The sequence below is a fragment of the Impatiens glandulifera genome, chromosome 8, assembly GCF_907164915.1.
Source record: "Impatiens glandulifera chromosome 8, dImpGla2.1, whole genome shotgun sequence".
NCBI lineage: Eukaryota > Viridiplantae > Streptophyta > Magnoliopsida > Ericales > Balsaminaceae > Impatiens > Impatiens glandulifera.
Genome location: NC_061869.1, coordinates 12,266,056 through 12,288,638, shown reverse-complemented (window position 1 = coordinate 12,288,638; position 22,583 = coordinate 12,266,056). Strand labels below are relative to the sequence as shown.

At 28.3% G+C, this 22,583-nt stretch overlaps 2 protein-coding genes across 2 annotated transcripts; one reads left to right on the top strand and one right to left on the bottom strand.

The window, feature by feature from the left end:
- Window positions 1-10,856: 10,856 nt before the first annotated feature.
- On the top strand, window positions 10,857-12,068 carry LOC124912141. The gene is made up of 3 exons (XM_047452705.1): window positions 10,857-11,081; window positions 11,234-11,495; window positions 11,812-12,068. The coding sequence occupies exons 1-3, from the start codon at window positions 10,914-10,916 to the stop codon at window positions 11,880-11,882; spliced, it is 501 nt and encodes a 166-aa protein (XP_047308661.1). The 5' UTR covers window positions 10,857-10,913; the 3' UTR covers window positions 11,883-12,068.
- A 295-nt stretch (window positions 12,069-12,363) lies between these two features.
- LOC124911373 (cationic amino acid transporter 2, vacuolar-like) lies at window positions 12,364-18,762 on the bottom strand. Its single transcript, XM_047451850.1, has 14 exons — window positions 18,340-18,762; window positions 18,043-18,244; window positions 17,824-17,908; window positions 16,976-17,116; window positions 16,776-16,894; window positions 16,597-16,693; window positions 15,775-15,947; window positions 15,613-15,679; window positions 14,579-14,737; window positions 14,276-14,483; window positions 13,655-13,760; window positions 13,309-13,421; window positions 12,940-13,015; window positions 12,364-12,860 (listed from the first exon to the last, which is right to left on the bottom strand). Exons 1-14 carry the CDS (start codon window positions 18,527-18,529, stop codon window positions 12,707-12,709), a joined length of 1,890 nt encoding a protein of 629 aa, XP_047307806.1. The 5' UTR covers window positions 18,530-18,762; the 3' UTR covers window positions 12,364-12,706.
- Between the last annotated feature and the right edge of the window lie 3,821 nt (window positions 18,763-22,583).

The window sequence follows — 22,583 nt, the reverse complement described above, 5'->3', positions numbered from 1 at the left end:
TATTAGGTTCACCACGATATCGTCTTTCTTCATTGTGTGCGAACATGTTGTCGTTCGCCTCTATAGTCTCATACATTGTCACCTTTCTGTTCTTGCTATCATACGCTAGATTTAGTCGTTTAATTGTATCGTTCATTGAATTCATTATCGCCCCCATCTGATCAAAGCGGTCTTCTTGTGTCCTGCTACGGCTACAAATCTCATTCAATTCCATTCCATTCTCATTTTCATCTTAATGTGAATTTATATTTTTATAATAGGTAATTCAATATTATGACCGTATCTTATTAATTGGAGACAAGTTGAGAGTTGAGATGAGTAGAGAAGAAGAACTCGATTACATGATCTGCAATCAGATAGATATTATAATTGAATATAATAAAATAGTATAAGATCGAGTATATTATGTTTTTTTATATATTTAAATACTTTGACTATGGGTAAATTGGAATTTTGGTTTATTAGATATTGTAATGTTGAATGAATTGAAGATTTAAGTTTTGGATAATTGTATTTTTGGATTATTGGGATTTTGGTATATCAAATTCGGTATTTTTAATTTGTGTATGCCTGAAATTTATTAGTTTAAAATAGGTAAAATTCAGTTTATAAACATTTTATTTTAAAAAAAAAAAGTATAGCCGAGAGCATTTGAAATGCTTTTGTTAATAAATAAAAGAAATTTCCGAGAGCATTTCAAATGCTTTCGTTAATTATATAAAGTAATCTCCGAGAGCATTTAAAATGTTTTCGTTAATAATTTAGAGAATTCTCCGAGAGCGTTAGATATGCTCTCGGAATTAGATTTGCCTTATTTCTGAGAACTTTCCCTGCCCTTAGTTATAACTTATCTCTGAGGACTTTCTCTGCCCTTGCAAACGCGCTTTTCTTTTTCTCCGACAGCTATTTCACTGAGACGCGCCGATGACGTTTATCGCTCTCGGTGAGTTGTTTCACCGAAGGCTTATAGTCTTTCTCCGAGAGATTTTGCCCTCCATAATAACCTATTTTTTCCTAGTGAGAGTTGAGAGAGAATAAGAATTAACTTGAAGAGTTAACTAATTGTTCAATTGTCTTTTTCATTATGTTCAGTTGGTATTTAAGGTAGTTTTAACTATTTTTTCCACAAGATTCTAGAGTTAGCTCTCTCTTTTTCTGTGAGATTTAATTGTTTCTGTCAATTATGTTAGTAATATTGTTTTTTTCTTAATCAACTGCTACAAGTAAAAGTAGGATCAGCTAGGAATGGGCTTAAGCCCATACAACCCTAATCTGCATGGTCTATGCCCACTAATATAACAAAGTATGAATGTTCAATAAAAGGAGAATACACTTTTGAGATCCTTAATAATAGCATTCAAACTTTATATTTATATTGAGACTTGAGAGCACAACTACAAACTAGCCAAGGTTATGCTTAATTCCTCATACTTATGTATGATAAATATATGCTTACTAAGTTTCTTTTTCTTTATTTGTGTAAGATTACAACCTGCATACTTTTTCTTATATATGAACTTTAACCTTATTAGAATTTTGCTAAAAAGACATGAAAATAGACTCCATCAATGGGTTATAATCATCAACATTACAATATGAGGATGAAAGGTGATGGACAATGTTTTGATATATAATTTTAGTTTAAATGCAAAATCTAACATCTGAAACTACATAAAAGTAAAAGTTTCTATTGACTCTTGCCTAAAAGTTTTTTTTTATGAGGATGAAAGGTGGAGTTTTATTGTAGTTTCTGTTCTAATCACATTAATAAGTGGAAATAATTTCTAGTTTCTTAAATTGTTTTATTTTCTTATTTTTTTGATATGATGTGTTTGGAATAGTGAAATTAAAATTTCATCAGAATTGAAATTCAATTATAATTCATAAGAATTTGAAAAAACTATAAAATTGTAAGTAATTCCAATTATTATGTTTAAAAATATATATAATAAAAATAATTTGAATATATTATCTATATTGTTAAAATATTAATTTGACACAAATAACTCTATTCTCAAGAATATTTTGTCTATAATTTGGTTCTTATTAAAAAATATATATATATTCAACATTTCAACTTGCTCAATTTAAAAAAAAAATATATATATAAACAGGTTAATTTCCTATATTTAAAAATACAAATATTTATTCCAAATGTTAACTTTCTAAATTAAAAAATAAATATTTAACTTCATAAATTAAAAAATATATATGTTAATTGCGTTAAATTATAAAATAATAAGATTTTTTTAAAAAAAAACACAAAAACAAAATAGTTTAAAAAATTAAAATTAAAAATAAAAACAAATTACAATATTATTATATTATTTTTCACAATTCAATGTAGTAAAAAAAGACTAAGACCAGCCGCAGCAGGGGAGTATTTGAGGGGTTATTTGGGTGTCAAAAGAGGAGGGTGGGAGGCAGCAGGGGGCAATTTTGGGTGTCAAATTTTGGGTGTCAAAATTTGACACGGGTGTCAAATTTTGTTTGGCCAATGAGATCCTGCCATGTGGCAGGCTTTTGATTTTACTTTTCTTATTTTAAAAATACATTTTAATAATGATTGATCAATAAAAAAAAATAAAAAATTATATCAATATTTTTTATTTTTCACGATCTATAAATAGAGACTTGGTTTGTGTCATTTGGACACCAAAAAATTTCAGAAATTTTCTACCATATTATCATCCTTGTTTGTATCACCTTTCTTTTAAAATCTTCAAACTCTTTCATCCTTGTTTAGAGTGTTTGTTTTCTTCTTCGTTTTAAATAATATTTGTATGTTTGATTTATCAAGTGATGAATAATATTGTTTGTGGTTAAAAAAAATGAAATTATGTATATGTTTAAATGATGTGGAAGTGAGAGAAAGTGAAAAAGTAATTTTGATACTTTGAATAACACGCTGCTGTATGACATGTTAAAAAGTGGGTGTTAAAAGAGGTGTTAAGCTGACGTGGCAGGGTGTTAAATGAAAAAATTTAACACCCTGCTGTGGGTAGTCTAATAGTAAAAAGTTAATGTTAACAAAAATAAAGAATAGCTAGGACTAATGTTAAAAAGTAAAGGGCTTTAGCCCACGTCCCCACATTCACCTCAAGCTAACTAGATTAGGGCTCCACTTTGTTAGCAAATAAATAGCTTCATGAAATCTCACCTAAATCTCTACTTGACTCAATTTTCAAATAAGTTTTCTTACAATTGGCCTGAAACAATTTATTGAAGAATGTCTCAACAATTAATTGACAAATTCTAAACTCAAAACAGGTTTTAAAACAAGTAGGAAGAACAGGTGATGGACACTGGACACTATTTTGATATATAATTTTAGTTTAAATGCATAATCTAACATCTCAAACTGTTTTAAAATTAAATTTTAAGATATGTCATCAAACATTTAAAATCTGAAACATTATATCTTCTAGATTAAAAACAAAAATGTTTTTGCTGAAATGACTTATATTGTGCACATTTTAATCTTAATTAATTAAACATCAAACACATTTAAACTTAGATCTGATTCATCAATCATTCAACCCAAAGTTAATAAACTCAAACATTCAATCAAACTATTAAATAAAAACACATTTCAAACTTATTTTATTTCATAATTTCAAAACAATCTATTTACACATATTATATAACAATACATTTCTAGATAGAATCGAACTCGTAGTCTTTTAAGCCGACTCTTATGATTGATCTACCTTGTTGGACTATTATATAACTAAAAAAACCTATTCTTATTTAAATGAAACTTCCTAGGTTGAGTTTTCCTTTCATTTTGTGGTTCACAACACTCTAGGATCAAACTCTTGACATTGACTCGTTGAAGATTGATCACCAGTATCTTCAAATTTCCCCAAAAGAAGGTTATACCCTATATAAACCATCGTAAACATAACCTGGACCAGTTATGTTTACATTGTATTTGATCGGAGAAGAAGACTGAATGGGAAGAGGAGAAGACTGAATCGAAAATATGTTTAGGCGGCGGCGGATAGAGAGATTAGGGCAAAACAAATGAAAACTAATATGAGGGTTTGCTTAGGACCCTTGTCCCCTTTTATTTACCTCTACTATAGATATTAAATGAATTTTAGTCCCTAAATAATTTTACAATTTACAGTTTCATCAATTATTATTTAATAAATTAACAATGACCCCAAACTTATAATTAAACATAATTTAGAAATACAATATTTATAATTCTCACGAGCTTTTCGTAATTTTGATATTTAAAAAGAAAAAAGAGTGATTTAATAATTAAAATAAGGTATAAAATGAATCAATGATAATTGGGTTTTGAAATAAAAAAATAGTTTTATTCTAATAATAAAAAATCAAACAAGTCCTTAAGTTTTTAAATTTATTAAATTTTTTTTTAGTAAAAAAGATTGTGACACGATGATTCTTTCACCCAAATTCTATCTCTTAATTATTTATTATCTTATTACATTTTATTGTTTTTTTAAACAAATTGTACTAACTAGTCCTGGGTTCAATCCACTCTTAAATATTAAATAAAAATATTATTTTTTTACATAAAAATATTATTTTTTTACCTAATTTTTAAAATATTCAATTTAATATATTATTTTTTTCTAATTCATTCTTTATTTATTTTTACATAATTTTTCTATTATTATTTTAAGCCAATAATTATTTTTAAATTAACCCCAAACTTGAATATATCAATCAAACCATAATCAACTTAATATGGTTATATTTAAATTTATATCTTTAATATTTGGTTATCGAAATAAAACAGATTTTTATTTCAAAATTCAACTATCATATTAACTTTCTAATCAATCATTTTATCAATTTAAATATTAAAATTATTTTTTAATTTTTTTTAATAGAAATTAATTATTAAACAAAATTATAGAAATGAAAGGTAATTTAGTAAAAAATAAATAAATTAAAAACTAATATTTTTCTTAAATTTTAATTCAACAAAGGTGTTTATAAAAAAAACAAACAAAATCCCAATAATCACTTCCTCAAACAAGACCTAATGCTTAAAAATATATTTATAAATAAAAATAATACATTACAATTTAAAGTATTATAGAGAAATAATTCAAACATAATTTGAAATCATTGTAATTGTGTAAGAGATTAAAATAAAATATTAGTTTTTTAAATACATTTTAACATAATAATAGTTAATATATATCATCGAATTCTCCGTAGGCCGTTTTATTAATTAGCATTAAAGAGTAAATTATTTAATATTCGATCTATTTGCAGAGATTACATGCAGTATTGCAATAACAATGAGTCCCGTAGAGAAACGTTTGCCACATATTTCAAACATAAAGTGGGTAAATTATAAATCATATCTAATAACTTTATATTTATTTTAACGACTAAATTTTGGGAATGTATATATATAGGTCGCTCAATTAGCAGAAAATGACGACATATCAAGAGACCTCAAGATCTTATGAGAAGGACCAAGTATGTACTCGTCTATGTATGTTTGGTGTAAAGTAAACGGATACAAATTATGTACAGAAAAACACGACAAAGGTTTGACTACTCAAAATAGTGGGGTGGTTGTTGAAGGGTACAACGGGTCTGAGACTATGTCATACTACGGAGTTTTAACGAATATAATCGAAGTACAATACTTTTCTCACAAACGAGTTGTCTTATTCAGTTATAAGTGGTTTGATACACACTCGGAGGAACTATGAGTGAAAGTGGATAAATATGGCTACGCAAGTATAAATGTAAACCGAATTTTAAAATCTAAAGTTAGGACTCGTATATATTGGCGAGTCAAGAAAAACAAGTATTCTACGCCCCTAATATGTCAGCCCGACCTAGTTGGAAGATTGTGACAAAAATAAAACCGCGGTTTACAAATATATAGTTCAGATTAATTAATTAGGTAGATTTATGTTTTTTACTTTATATTCATTCTTATTACTACTTTATTGTGATTATTCGCTCATTTTATTAATGGTGCATTAAGATTGTCTGAAGGTCGTAAAAAAACTTGGAAGAGTATGAGGAAAACACTCAGCAAACTGTCTAAGCACTACCAAAACATACTTGCACAATAAGAAAACTTAAGGCTCTGAGAAGAGTCTTCTAGAGATAAAGCACATATTGTTGTGAACCCGATAGCTACTACTCCCCCAGCAGACGAGGATATTGATGCTGAGGCTGAAGAGTTTGTTGAGAGTACGTTTGCTGATACGGGGATGTCGATGAGGCTGATGACGCTCACGAGGAGGCTCACGAGGAGGAGCACGGTTCCACTCCCGACCTATCATTGACAGGTAAAATGTTTACACTTAATGATTATTTGAATGATTTATTTTTCAGGATCCGTTCGAGTGTACTGATGGTTTTATTGATGATTATCGAAGGTCCGAATTGGCACACGCCAAACAGATATGTGATAGATGTGCTCAGATTTGAATAGAGATTATATCTGAATTCATCAAGGAGATGAGGCGGTGGTACTTGCCAATCCTCCACGAGACTACAACCGAGATGATTGGGAGTTTGTGTGTGTCGAAACCATTACTTCACCAAAAAATTTAAGGTACGGTTTCATAATTCAAATAAAATCTGATATTAATTATTCTAACTTCGTTTTTTATTTCAAATTCAGAAAAACAGTCGTACAAATGTTGTTAACAGAAAGAAGCTAAAATTCCCACATCATACGGGAAGTAGACAGTTTGCTCAAGTCGAAGAAGAGTTGGTAAGTACATTATTTGTAATAACTTAATATAAAGATTGTTATTAATTATATTAATCATTTATTTCAACAGGCACTTGAAATGGAACGGGCAGTCCGCACCCTCTATCGTTGAAGTATTCAAGATGACCCGTACCTCAAAACCTACCAAAGAAAACTCAACCCCCATCCCGAACGAACTAGCGCAAGAAAAAATTGTAAGTGAATTTAATTTAAATAAATTACTTATAACTAGTTTATTTTATTATATAAATGGAAATTTATTTCAAATGTGCAGGTTGAGATGGAGGAAGTAAGAAGTAACGAACCAAAAATATCCAACTTTGAGTTGACGGAGAGAGTGTTCGGACGCCAAAAGCATGGGGGAGTATTCGGTATGGGATCAGGCGTCCGACCCACACACTTTCGTGAGGATCTTCGAAGTGGCAACAATTCACAACGAGCCACTGATCGATTGTTTAAGGATAATCAAATAATGGCGATGGAGCTGGAGGAATTGAAAAAAGGGATAAAGAAAAAACTCAAACGATTAATCAAATACAAGCGGAAAATGTAGAATTGATTTCAAGAATGGATAGGGAAAGTGCAAAACGGGAGAAATAAATGTTAGAAATGAATGCAAGATTAGAGAGTTTTGAAATGTTTATGAGGCAGTATCAACCACCCCTCCTCCCCCACCAGCTAATTCTAGTATGTTTCGACTTTATGAATTGATTGAATACGTTTTAATTTTAATGTAAAACTTGTTGTTTGGATGATTGGTTTGGTTAAGAATTTTGGAATGATCATTTGCTTTATGAATGTCATTTGTTTTATGAATTGATATTGGTTTTGTTGAACAGGTTTCGGTTGAGCACAAAACAATCGGGCTATTTTGTAAATTTTGTAAGAAAAAATCGAAAGTTAAATGCAATCTTTCGATTTTTGCTTGAAAAGGAAAAAACGATAGTTCTTAATATATCTCTCGGTTTTATTTAAAAAGGAAAAACCGAGAGTTATTTGGAAAACTTTCGGTTTAGATACCCGAGAAAAAAACCGAAAGTTAATTTGGTAACTTTCGAGTTTTTTTCAAAGGGAAAAACTAAAAGTTTTCTTATTAACTTTCGGTTTTTCCCTTTGAAGAAAAACCAAAAGTTACTTAATTAACTTTCGGTTTTTCTCTCGGGTATCTAAATCGAAAACTTTACGATATGTTTCGGTAAACGCTCAATTGTTTTTAATGAAAAAGTCATACCGAGGAATGGCGAGAGTTACCTAAACTTTCGGTATTGGGTCTATGTATTAAGAAAAAGTTTATATTGTCCCTGTCCTATAAAAGTCTCTTAACAGGATGAAAGGTGGAGTTTGTTGTGGTTCTGTTTCTTAAAGTGAAAATATTTCGCAGTTTCTTAAATTTTTTTATTTATTTATTTTTTGTTAGGATAGTTAAAATTTCATCAGAATTGAAATTCAATTATAATTGATAAGAATTTGAAAGAATTAAAAAATTGTAAGTAATTCCAATTATTATGTTTAAAAATATATAATAAAAATAATTTAAATATATATTATCTATATTATTAAAATATTAATTTGACACAAGATATTATGATAACTCTATTCTCGATAAAAAAAAAAATCTATAGTTTTGTTCTCATTAAAAGAAAATGTCTCAGATTTTAACTTGCTCAATTAAAAAAATATATATAAACATGTTAATCTCTTATATTTAAAAATACAAATATTTATTCAAAACTTTAACTTTCTAAATTAAAAAATGAATATTTTAACTTCATAAATTAAAAAACAATTATGTTAATCTTGTTAAATTATAAAATAATAAAAATTTCTTTTAAAAAACAAACAACAAAAAATAGTTTAAAATTTTAAAATTGAAAATAAAAACAAATTGCAATGTTATTATATTATCTTTCAAAATTCAAGGTTTTACTAATGTTAACAAAAATAAAGAATAGCTAAGGGCTAATGTTACAAAGTAATGGGCTTTAGCCCACGTCTTCACATTCACCTCAAGCTAACTAAACTAGATTAGGGCTCCACTTTGTTAGCACATAAATAGCTTCATGAAATCTCTCAACACCTAAACCTGTACTAGATTTGTATGATATAATTTAAGAAAATTTTGTAAAAAGCGTATTTGACTCAGTTTTCAAATAAGTTTTCTTACAATTGGCCTGAAACAATTTATTCAAGAATGTCTCAACAATTTTTGGACACTGTTTTGATACAATAATTTTAGTTTAAATGCAAAATCTAACATCTCAAACTGTTTTAAAATTAAATTTTAAGATATGTCATCAAACATAAAACATTATATCTTCTAGATTAAAAACAAAAATGTTTTTGCTGAAATGACTTATTGAGCACATTTTAATCTTAATTAATAAAACATCAAACACAATTAAACTTAGATCTAATTCACCAATCATTCAATCCAAAGTTAATAAACTCAAACATTCAATCAAACTATTAAATAAAATCACATTTCAAACTCTTATTTTATTTCATAATTTCAAAACAATCTATACACATATTATATAACAATACACCCTCTTAAACGGTTAAACGTTTCTAGATAGAATCGAACTCGTAGTCTTTTAAGCCGACTCTTATGATCCAACTACCTTGTTGGACTATTATATAACTACAAAAACCTATTCTTATTTAAATGAAAACTTTCTAGGTTGACATTTTCCTTCATTTTGTGGTTCACAACACTCTAGGATCAAATTCTTGCCATTGACTCGTTGAAGATTGATCACCAGTATCTTCAAATTTCTCCAAAAGAAGGTTATACCTTATATAAACCATCGTAAACATAACCTGGACCAGTTATGTTTACATTGTATTTGATTGGAGAAGAAGACTGAATGGGAAGAGGAGAAGACAGGATCGAAAATATGTTTAAGGAGGCGGGCGGCGGCTAGAGAGATTAGGGCAAAACAAATGAAAACTAATATGAGGGTTTGCTTAGGACCCTTGTCCCCTTTTATTTACCTCTAGTATAGATATTAAATGAATTTAGTCCCTAAATAATTTTACAATTTACAATTTCATCAATCTTTTTTTAATAAATTAACAATGACCCAAAACTTATAACTAAACAAAATTTAGAAATACAATATTTATAATTCTCTCGTTAGGGTTTTGTTTGATTATTTGGTTATTTTGTTTGTTTTTTTTTGTAATTTTGATATTTAAAAAGAAAAAGGAGTGATTAAATAATTAAAATGATGTTTGAAAGGAATAAATAATAGTTGGATTTTAGGATAAAAATTTGGTTTTATCCCAATAACCAAAATCAAACAAGTCCTTAGGTTTTTGTATTAATTATAGATTGTGATACATCATTTCTTCACCTAAATTCTATCTCTTAATCATTTATCATCTTATTATATTTTATTATTTTTTTAAATAAATTCTAATGACAAATACATGATAATTCACTCTTAAAAATTAAATAAAAAAATTAATTTTTTATGATTAAAATGTGACATGATTATTTAATTTTTAAAAATTTCAATACTATTTTTTTCTAATTCATTCTCCACTTATTTTTTTCATAATTTTTCTATTATTATTTTAAGCCACGTCAAATTTGTTTAAGTTAACCCCCAAACTTATATATCATTCAAACCATAAATTAAGGGTCAAAATTAAATTTATATCTTTGATATTTAGTTATTAGGATAAAATAAAAAATTTTATTTTAAAACTCAATTATTAAATCAACTATCTAATCAATTTAAATACTAAAATTATCATTTATTTTTTTTAATATAAATTAATTATTAAACAAAATTATAGAGATACGGTAATTTAATAGAAAAATAAATAAATTAAAAACTAATTTTTTCTTAGTTTTAATCTAACAAAAAAAAAAAAAATTGGTTAGAAAAACCCAAAAAAAAAATCCCATTAATGACTTCCTCAAACGAGATCTAATGCTTAAAAATATATTTATATATAAAAAAAAACTTATAATTTAAAGTATTATTTGAAGTTATTGTAATTGTGTAAGAGATTAAAATAAAATATTAGTTTTTAAAATACATATAATAATAAGAATTGATTTGTACATAATAGTTAATAATATATATCATCGAATTCTCCGTAGGCCGTCTTTCAATTAAACCTTCTTCATTCTTCATCAATCATCAAAGTTCAAAGCTTGATTTGGAGAGAAATGGATGCGATTCTAGGTATTTCATCAACCTTAACGATACCAATTACCTGTTCGCCGCTAAAATCACATCTCCGCAGCCAACAATTCATACTTTCAAGGCAATTCATGAAGAACATCAACGCCATCTCTAGCAACACTTCTGTTTCCGCCTCTTGCTGCGATAATGGGGTTAGCTAACTGTGATTATTCATTTATAAGGGTATTTTGAAAACTGATTGATTGAATGAATCTTATATGATCTTTCATTTAAACTCTAGTTTAACCTAATTCGATCATTTTTTCTGTTCATGTTTGATTTGAGATGGTAATGGTATTTGTAGATTTCATCTACTTCAGCTAGAGGAGTTCATAAACAAAGAAGTGGTTTGGAATCTCTGTTTTGTTATGATAAGGCAATACCAGAAGAGATAATTGAGAAACCAATTGGTTTATCTATGGATGCTAAAAACATAGGGGATAATCCTAGCTGCCCTGAATGTGAGTTGAAAGGTGCTGTACTGTGTAAAACGTGTACAGGTTCTGGATTGTATGTTGATTCTATCATGGAGAGTCAAGGAATCATTGTGAAAGTTCGATGCTTAGGTAAAACACCTTCTTTTCGATTTTATGACTTTGTTTGTGTTTATGAAACCCTTTGCAATCAGATGAACTCTAAGGCTATACAATAAGGAATTCGAAGCTTTAAGTTTCAATTTCATCCTTTCTACTTCAGAATTGCAATTCTATAATTTTTGTAAGGTAGTTAAAGTGGAAAGAGTTCTCTTTTGGTCTATATGGGGTCATGCTAGCTTCCTCCAAAGAATGAACTCTGGTTTAAATTTGCGATTATACACATCTAAATGTAGTCTAATGATTAGAGAAGCATATGTTTTTAATGATGAATCTAAATGGGTTGCAGGTTGTGGAGGAACAGGTAATATAATGTGTTCAGAATGTGGTGGAAGAGGTCATCTTGGTTTTCATCACTAAATGAGTTGCAATTCTTTTGCTTTAGGGAATAACCCTCTTCTTCACTTGGTCTATTGCTGTTTGAGAAGAAACATTACAACTTCTATAGATTAAATTGACATTTATTGAATATGTATTGTTTGTAATTGTATGACATTGTTCAAACTTGGATTTTTGTTTGTAGAATAACAAGCACTATAATTTGCAAACTTATATTGTTCAGAAATCAAGCTGAACATGATTGATCTTTACTAAGGTATTCAATGACATGAGATTGCAAGAAGATCGCAAATCCGGGTAATCAAAGTCTATCATTTTGGGTTGTCTTTCAAATGTTGATCTCAGTCATCGAGCACAAGAACTAATGTCCATGGGGATGAGTCTTCGTGAATCATATTATACCAAACAAAAGAAACAACTTTCATTTTGAGTGTTGATCAAAACTAGTCCAATTGAGTTCAAAAAAATCGAGAACAAATTGCCCTAATGACTATAGAACATGAATTAAAGGCAAGATGCATAATAAAAGGATATTTGTAATGTTATTTTTCCAAGTCATTCCAAATTAGGAATGAGCTTCTCCAAATAACAAATAATAATAGATAACATTATTAGTACATCTTTCTTCTGCCTAAATCCCAACCCTTCTACTACAACATTATGTACAATAGGATGTGACCAATTTCAGGTTCATTACTTTGGCTGGCTGGCTATATATTTGTGTTCTTCTAGTTGACATTAACAAAACAACCAATAAATAAGTGAGCACAAAATAATGACTAGTACATTAATTTTACAATTACAACTTAATAAACCAACCAACCCACTGCTCGTCCTTTTATGCTTTAAGCCTGAGAATTTGAATTGCGAAACACTTCGTCAGCATGGGCGGTTGGGACATAGATGGCATTATGTAGCGCGCTGTGACGATAGCCATAGAAAGCATACACCAGTGTTCCAATAAACATCCATACAGACACCCGTGCCCAAGTATCGGATCTGTGTAAGATAAAAAAATTAGTCAGGCCAGGATTGAATTAGTAACAGAAGAAGAAGCGTACAAGGGAAAATTTCTCACCCGAGATTGATAAGCAAGTAGGTGTTGATGAGGATACTTATGATGGGTAGAAGTGGAATGAATGGGCATATGAAACCTGAATACAGAGAGGATCATTAGTTGTGGAAATTTGAAGTGAAAGGGGATTGGGATTCCATATATTTGGATTGATGAAACTACTACAATGAGGTTACAATTGATAGGAAATACAAATGAGAGAACCATTTCCCAGATCAACAATATGACCTTTTTGTTGAGACGTGAAATCAACTCTTTATATGTGTGAGTCTATTCAGCTATAGCTATTTTACTTCTGCTCGGCTTCGGTTGTGGTGGTGACCTAATTGTTTTGCCTTAAAAAAAACCTATAGTCTAATTCTCAAATAATACCTCCAGTGTGGCCAAAGTTGTGCCTAGCTTCATCTTGTTCGATACATGTCAGCACCACCAAACCCGATAAAAGAAGAACGCCGCCTATTGAGCACACGGTGTACCTAACCGAGCTGAGGAAAAGAAAACTTTAGGGTTAGGATAGTATAGCATAGCCCCTCTGCTATTGCTTATTGCCAACAAACAGCTCATTCATAAGAATGCAAGCATACTGGTTGAACATAAATCTTTTTGGATATATTTCCTAATCTAGCAAGCACTGTTTACGAAATTGAGATATTTTCACGCTTTGATTGTTATTATATTAGTATAAAAATAAAGGCACGGTCAGCTAGCAATTTCAAACCTAGGGAGGCTGACATTTGAAGCAGCTGATGTAAGAAGAAGAGCTCCGATACAGGTAAGCATTATGGTCCAACCAGCAATTTTCCGCCTGTTTTCATTGATTATGTCTACAAAAAGAAAAACCCAAGAAAGAAGAAATATTAGTCGCAAATTCTAACCTGGTGTATATGATTTTTATTTTATTTTTAAATACATCCTAAGGTTGAAAGATAGCTAATTTTATCACAAGAGGAGAAACTTAACATTTGAGTCACATAGAAGAGAACATGACAAAGTCACATAACCTTACATGCATTTACATAAGATAAAATTGATCTATTTAATTCCCACTAGAAAAAAAAACTTAGTCAAACTTTATGCCAGAGTTTTTTCCCGGAAAGAGGCTAGCACTGCAACTCAACCGTGATGACCCCAGGTATTGCATTTTTCATTTGAAAATGCTGTCATTAGGTGTTCTTGGCTTGTAAGTCACCAAATAAAGGTGTGATTTAATAGTTTAACTTTTTTTCTATATATAATAACAAAGAGAAAATGTGCGTTTCCAAAAAACTAAACAACATAAGCCCTTGAAGAACTCCATGTAACAAGCAAACAGCCAAAAGTGAGGGAAAGATCAACTTACAAGCTGCTTGTGTCGGAAGAAGAGGAGCATACAACACAATGTCTTCTTTCCCATCTGCATCCTTTTCAGTAGCATCATATGAAAACGGAATAGAATCAATTGATTCCTGGAATGATGATGGCATCGGTACTTCATCTGGTGGGACATATCTGAGTATCAATACCGAAATCGCTACCATTGTAAATGCAAGCAGCGTGCCTACACTCACCTGCAACATGAGCAGAAAGAAAAATATTTAGTAGTTTTTAAAACATAAAGAGTTACCAAATGAGGCATAATTTTGAATTATTTTAAAAAACATACCATCCCAGCCAACTGTTCCACATCCATTACAAATGCCAAGGTTGCAGCAACTAGACCAGTCAATACAGTGCTTTTGACGGGCACTTGGGTTCGTATGTTAACATCAGCAAAGAATGATGGCAGTAAACCATCTCTCGACATCGCCATCAGTATTCGAGGCTGTAAGAAGAAAAAAAGGACTTATACATATATGGAAAATAGGTTTACAATATTGGGAAGTCAATAGATATATTTATGAACTTGTATCCAATATGCTTGGATATAAGTTCGAACACGGATGTTTTTTTTTATATAACCGATTTAACTTTTTTATATACTTCCTTTTCTTTAATAACTGAACTGGTATAGTTGATTTAACATTTTAGGAGAATAATTTATATGTTACATAAACTTTTAATCGGTTCAAGGTTAATTTTAAACTAAACGCATAAACTTGTTTTTGAGCATTTTCTAGTTTAGTATAATTTACACTAATTATTATGTCAACGTCCTATCATTATCACAAATAAAAAGACCATTACAACATTATTGTTAATATACTAATAACTATAGTAAACATTATGCAATATAAAAAAAAAAAAAAAAAAAGAGTATAAATATAGTGTAGGATACAAATAAACCAACCCTATATCAAATACAAGCTATCCGCTAGGATATAGGGTTGCATATTCATTTTTTATACACATTCTACCTAAAATCTGAACCAACCAGTACCACGATCATCCCTTAGGCCTTGTTAGGATTGGGTTATTTGAATTCTTCGAACCACCATTTTTTCATTACTCACATCATTCAAATCATCAATCAAAATAACAAAATACCCTCTATTTCTTTTTCTTTTGTAAAAAATCATTATATATCAATATTTTTTAAAGTTTTTTTACTCAAATAACAACTTTTTCATAACCTCAACATGAACAAGGTTATGTAAATAACCCGAATCCAAATAAGGACTAAGTTATGAAGGGAACTTCTTGAGGAATGACTATAACAATTTCCATCAAAGCCACAAAAAATTGGAAGTAATAAATTACCTGAGGAAGGATCGAACCCATTAATGTGGAGCAAAGAGCCGTAGTAGCCCCAAGGGTTATAACATATCTAGGGACAAAAAAGAAGCGAACACAAATCAGATGCCAAAAGCTTATACATTATGCTAAAAACATACAATACAATTTTTACTCTTATTTGCTTACTCTGCCCACTTCATCCCGTGGCTTGCAAATGCAGAAGATATGGGTGTGTCCGGATCCATAGCATAGTAAGGTACTAAACCAACAATAACACTAGAAACCAACATGTATAATGTACAACATATGGACAGAGCAGCACCAATACCCAAAGGAAGATCCCGTTGAGGATTCTTCACCTGAATAAATGAAAATATACAATCACTTACTTATTTTTTACTATTGTAGTAGTAGTAGAAGCACAAGGGTAGTATGGTAATTAGTTGAGTTCGTTAGTGCAATAGTAGCATATAAATAGTAAAGTATGTATTATTTGGAGTTATGAATGAAACATGATAGAATTTGGTTTATCTCGTCTAAAAGGCATACGCCATTCTCTTCTTTCTACATTTCTTCTACAAATCCTACATATCTAGGCTGATCAATTACAACTCTTAATAACTCCATCGATCCCACAATGAATGACGAAGTCAAGAAAAAATCTAAATAATAATCAACATTAAATTTCTGTTACCAAATACCCCTATAGTCGATTGAAAAGTGGCTTCAGTCTACTGCATGCCAAGAGAGCTAAATAATTAGAACTTTGCTTATTATAGGCTGTTTTGTTATCATTTTTTTTTCATCCTTGATCATAATTTGAAAAATACATTTGTATACCAATGTTATGTTTACCAAATTTGAAAATTTTGAATCAATAAAAGTCTAGATTTGAAAAATCACGATTAAAGAACAAATTGTATGCCAAATGAACCTAAAAATCACTTTATAATCCGGATCATGATTGTGGCAAAAAACTATTTTCTAAATAGGCTCAACAGTCAATACCTCTTCTGCAGTGCTAGCAACCGAATCAAAGCCAATATATGCAAAGAAGACAGTTCCAGCGCCAGCAAGCACCCCATCCATTCCAAAAGGAAAGTACCTAACCATGGAAAATGTTCGAGAATAAGTTAAAGTATACGACAACACACATATAAACATAATATAAAGTCAGCAACTTTTACCCAACAGGAAGTTCATAGCCAGCCCAACCAGTTTTCCAACCAAGATATCCACCAGCAATTATCACAAAAAACATGGCACATACATTTGCTATTGTGACTATGCCTTGTACTAGTGTGCTCTGAGAAAGAATCATATGATTTCATAATAATTATTTTGTTTTTACAAAGTAATGACTAGGAATGTTTAATAAACAAACTACCTCCTTAATTCCGACACATAAGAGTGCTGTGACAATACAAACTAATATAGCTGCACATGGGTCAACCACAATATCCATCCCGGGAATTGTATGTCGTGCTAGAAAAGATGGAAGACTATCAGCACTTCCGAAAAGCACAGCCTGAAAATAATTCAAAATTGCAGAAAAACAAAAGTTACACAAGTTAACCCTTAAAGCCTTGTTTGATAACGAGTCATTTGAAAATAATCTAATTATTTGATTATTATCAAATGATCTTGTTTGGTAAATATGAAAATTACCCAAATTCCCTTCTTTTTCATTGATGGGATGTTGGATACTCAGATTTAATCAAGATTATCCATATGAAACAAAACCTAAGGACTTGTTTGATGATGAGTTATTTGGATTTAATCAAATCATCTTCTAAATACCCTTCCTATTTTTTGTATAAATTTTGAATCGCCTAAGTCTTATCTTTTCGCCTACCATTCTAAGGGGACATTGGACAATACACGCAAAAAACCCAATTATGTCATATCCCTTATCATACTTTTTTTAATCCAGATTTTTTTTAAGAAACCCTTCCTCAAACAAGCTCTAAGATTTCAGCCAAAATGTTAAACACTCTTCTTGTCTTCCCTTTAGAAGTTGAAAAGAATATCTTAAACACCATTTTTCCAAAAGCTCAAGTTTTTTTTAAAACCTTGAATGCTTCATTTCTATGAGACTCAATCAAAGTATGAAACAAAAGAATCAAAAACAGAGGAATCATACAATGATAACAACAGCTTAAGCAGCTGGAGACAAATCATACACAGATTAGTATAACTACATTAGTATTATGGTGAAACAAGTGAGTGCAATACCAGATTGGGTGATATACCACGAGCAACCGCAGAACCCCCAATAGTATATTCTAATATGAGACCCCAACCAACTAACCAAGCAATTCTGCAAAATAAACAAAGTCATTTACTAACCTCAATTCTAAAAAATGGGATTGAAAATTACTGTTTAGGTTTAAAAAACATCATTTACATGATTATCAACAGTGAAATGACGAAAATGAAGAGATTAATTATTACCCTTCCCCAACACATATGTATGAATAGTGATAGGCACTTCCAGCTGAAGGACATCTACTTGCAAGCTCTGCATAGCAGAAGGCTGATAAAGCAGCAGCTATTCCAGCTATTAGAAAAGAAATGGTGAGCGCCGGACCAGAATGCTCCCTAGCTACTGTACCAACAAGAATGTAAACTCCGGCACCAATGGTTGAACCAACTCCTAATCAATCATATGAGAACAAGACATGGGGGATTTTAGCAGATAAATCTGAAACAAACTATAGGAATTCAAAAGTGAAAAGAAGGAATTATTACCAACAGCAATAAGATGAGGAACAGTTAAAGCCTTGGCTAACTGATGATGACCAGAGCTTGAAGATTTCGAATGAATTGAATCAACTTGCTTTCTTCTAACCAAACTCTTCAACCCACCAGCCCTTGAACATTTCCCCCCTCCACCATCACCACCACCACCACCCGTTTGAGAATCAGCAACGACACCCATAAATGTAAAGTCCAAGAAAATCCTTTGATGGGTTACGATTTTCTCAAATTTTAAGATCAACCCAAGAAATAATTACAGATTTTGCAGGTGGGATTGTGTAATTGAAGAAATGGGTAGCTGAAAAACGATGAACTAGCCCACAATCCCCAGAGATTCTCACAGATTCCCGTGGGGGATTGGGGAAAGATGATGAAAGATAGAGAGATGGGTGGATGAAGCAACAAGCCGATTCTTTCCTCGCCTTATAGTAAACTCGGAAACGCGGAGTAGGACCCGCGATTGAGAAAGATGCTCTATAATAATTGTTGCTTCCAAGAAAAAACCATCACAATTTACTCTACCTATGTCACCACAATCAAATCATCCAACTTTTACCCCATTATCCGATGAACCTCAATTTTTTTTCAACTTGTTTGGATTTTATTTTAAAAATTAAATTGTAATGATTTAATAATAATTTTGAGAAAGTATAAAAATTTTTGATAAATAATCTTAAAATATTAAATAAATAATAATTTAACATGTGTAAGTATATTTTTAATGTGAGGAATAAGAATAAAAGTAAAATCATGTTTGATTAGTTATATAATTCAAACTAAACAAAAGCTTCAACCTTTGTCAAAAAGGTATAATATATTATTTTGTTTTTTAATCTTTATCAATTACTTAATTTATTAATTAAAATAATTTATTTTATTTTTATAAATTTAAATAAATATTTTAACTAATTAAAAATTTAAATAAATTACTTTTTTTTATTAAATATTGTTTTTTTTAAATCCAATAAAAATTCTTAAATAAGTAACATCAAACAAACTCTTAGGCCTTGTTCGGTTATGATTTTTTTGAAAATCAAGAAAGAGAAAAATTGAATTATTGATAATGATTTTGAGGAGGTAATGATTATTTTAGGTAAAAAGACTTAAAGATATTGATATATATAAATAAAATATAAAATAATAATTTAAATTAAAAAATATTTTAGTATTTTAGTTATTAAAATAAATTTTAAGAAATAATTAATCATAAAATTAATTTAGTTTGAGTTTTTAAAATAATCAAATAGAATCGGACTTATATGGGAATTTAGCTCAATTCCCATCCCGTTGCACCTTCCTTTTCTGACGGGAAGTCTGAATATTTTTTTACTATTAAAAGTTTATTGTAAAATATTCAGACTATGATTGTTTCAATTTGTTTGGTTTCACACTAAGTTTTTCTGATATAAAAAATAATGAATGAAAAAAATAAAATTTGATAAATTTTAGTTAAATTTTTTTTACTAATTTAACAAATATAATTGGTTTTAATTTTTTACTAAATGAAAAATTTATTTAGCAAATAAGTTATAATGATGTATATTTATCATTTTATTCTCAAACTCTTACTTTCATTTCTATAAGTTTGTAAATAAAGGTAAGTGTTTTATTTAAGTAAAATATAATTGAGAGTACAAATTAAATATGTTGATATAATGTCTTAAAAAGAGAACACCAAATAGGATGTTGTCGTGTCTAAGACAATTTCTAACCGAAAAATCAAATTTTAAACTCATTTTTGTGTAAATGTCACAACAAACAATAATTTTTCTCCAACCGAAAAACTCATTCTCAAACTCAAAAAAATATTCTTATAATATTCTTTCTTACATCAACTTTTATAACTTTTTAATATCAGTCATATATTTTTCAATGTTATAAATTATACCATAATATTTTAATATCACCCTATTATTTTAAATTTGATTGTAAATTAATTATAAAAATTCAATAATACACAAAAAATAATAAACATTGTATAAAATAATACTGTTTTGATAAAAACAAACATTATTAAAAAAAATATCATTAAATATTCTTCATTATTATAAAAAATTTTTAAACATTATTAGAATATTTTTTAAACATTATTAGAATTTTTTTTGAACATTATTATTAATTTTGAACATTATTATAAATTTATATTATATAAATAAATTATATAAATAAATTAAAATAATAAATTATATAAATAAGTTTAATGTATAAAATACACATAAACTAAGTTTAGTGGTTGAACTAAAAATGAAAAAAAAAATTGCGATTGTGAACCGTTTCGTTTGCAAGAGAGAGAAAATGGGTAAAAACCCATTTTGGGTTTGAGAATGGGTGTTCGGTTGGAAGAAAAATGATTGAAAACCCATTTTAGGTTTGGGTATGGAGTACGGTTGGAGATGCTCTAAGACCATCTCCAACCGAACCCCAAACTCATATCAAAATCTCTTTTTCTCCTCTAACCAATACCAATACCCAAACCCAAAATGAATATTTTCTATTTTTTCACTCCTGCAATCCCATATTTGCATTTATACCTTAGCTAATATCATATTTTTTTATTTAACCCTAGACTTGTAGGTACATTTCATAAATTAAACTTATTATATAATTTATTATTTTAATTATTTATAAAATTTATTTATATAAAATAATTTATTTATATAACATAAATTTATAATAATGTTTAAAAAAATTATAATAATATTAAAAAAATTATAATAGTGTTAAAATAATTATAATAATATTAAAAAATTATAATAATGTTTAAAAATTATAATAATGTTAAAAAAATAATTATAATAATGTTAAAAAAATAATTATAATAATGTTAAAAAATTATAATAATGAACAATATTGAATGATGTTTTTTCTTTTAATAATGTTTGTTTTATTATTATTTTGTACCATTTTTTTATAATTTTTATTTTGTGTATTATCATATTTTATTTTGTATTTAAATATAATTATAAAAATTATAAATTATAAAATACAAAATATAATTATAAAAATTACAAAATATATTACAATAATAAAAAAAATACGAATAATTTTTTATTTTTCATGTGTATATTTTTTTAGTATATATATTATAATTTTTAAAATTTTAATAAATTTTTATAATTAATTTATAATCAAATTTAAAATGATAGATTATATTAAAATATTGTTGTTTTAATTTATAACAATGTAAAAACACATGTGGTGATATTAAAAAGTTATAAAAGTTGAGGTAAAAAAGAATATTTTAAAAATATTTTTTTGGTTTAAAAATTGATTTTTCAATTGTAAGAGAATTATTATTTGATGTTATATTTACACCAAAATAAATTTAAAAATAAGTTTTTGGATTGTAAATAGTATAAAAAAACATTACAAATGTATGAATATGAATGTATTATTGTGAAATAAGGTAAAACCAAAATCATTATGATAAAAACTTGACTCCCTTTAAAACTGTTGAGAAATAATTAATAATTAATTATATTATGATTTAAAGTTTTAATGCTCTCTTAGACAAGACAAGGGATCATGTATTATTTAATTATTTTTGGTTGAGATTTTCAAAAAGTTATGATGATCTTTTGTTTAGGATATGTTTTCAAGATATGAATTATCTTATGATTAATGATTGTTATTTTGTTATGAGAATATTGTCTTAAAAGGTCTTGTTTTTTTTTAATAGAATATCATGTTGGGTGGGATCTTGAGTATGAATTAAAAACTAAGAAGTCTATATTGTACCTTACTTGTTTTTTATTACAGATAAGTGATGGAGTCGTGTTTATTCCGCCTACTATTATTTGGACTTAAACAAATCACATCTCATTTATATATATTATATTGATTTTTTATTTAAATTAATAAAAAATATTAATATATTTTTGAAAAAAAAATATAAGATATTTAATATTTCAATTGATTAATAAATTGATGAGAGTATAATTAGAAAAAAAAAATAAATTTATATTATTTATTTTTTAACCTAATATATTTTCTAGTCTAACGATAATAAGAGGGAATGATAATCTTAAATTCCTAGGTTCGAACTCTTCAATATGTTTACGGGTGAATAATAATCTTAAATTCCTAAGTTCAAACCCATCCATGGGTTTACGGGTTAGATATTTAATTTGTTGCCATTTTTTTTTTCAACCCAAAAAGATCAACAATACTTTACTATTTTATTAATATTTATTTAATAAGTTATTTATTTAATAAGGTCTCATATTTCTTACTTT

Coding starts and splice junctions, on each gene's coding strand:
- LOC124912141 (XM_047452705.1), top strand. CDS start 10,914: ATGGATGCGATTCTAGGTATTTCATCAACCTTAACGATACCAATTACC. Junction 11,082..11,233: donor CCTCTTGCTGCGATAATGGG/GTTAGCTAACTG, acceptor TGGTATTTGTAG/ATTTCATCTACTTCAGCTAG. Junction 11,496..11,811: donor TGTGAAAGTTCGATGCTTAG/GTAAAACACCTT, acceptor AATGGGTTGCAG/GTTGTGGAGGAACAGGTAAT.
- LOC124911373 (XM_047451850.1), bottom strand. CDS start 18,529: ATGGGTGTCGTTGCTGATTCTCAAACGGGTGGTGGTGGTGGTGATGGT. Junction 13,761..14,275: donor TCTTCCGACACAAGCAGCTT/GTAAGTTGATCT, acceptor TTCTTTTTGTAG/ACATAATCAATGAAAACAGG. Junction 13,422..13,654: donor TCAAATGTCAGCCTCCCTAG/GTTTGAAATTGC, acceptor TCTTTTCCTCAG/CTCGGTTAGGTACACCGTGT.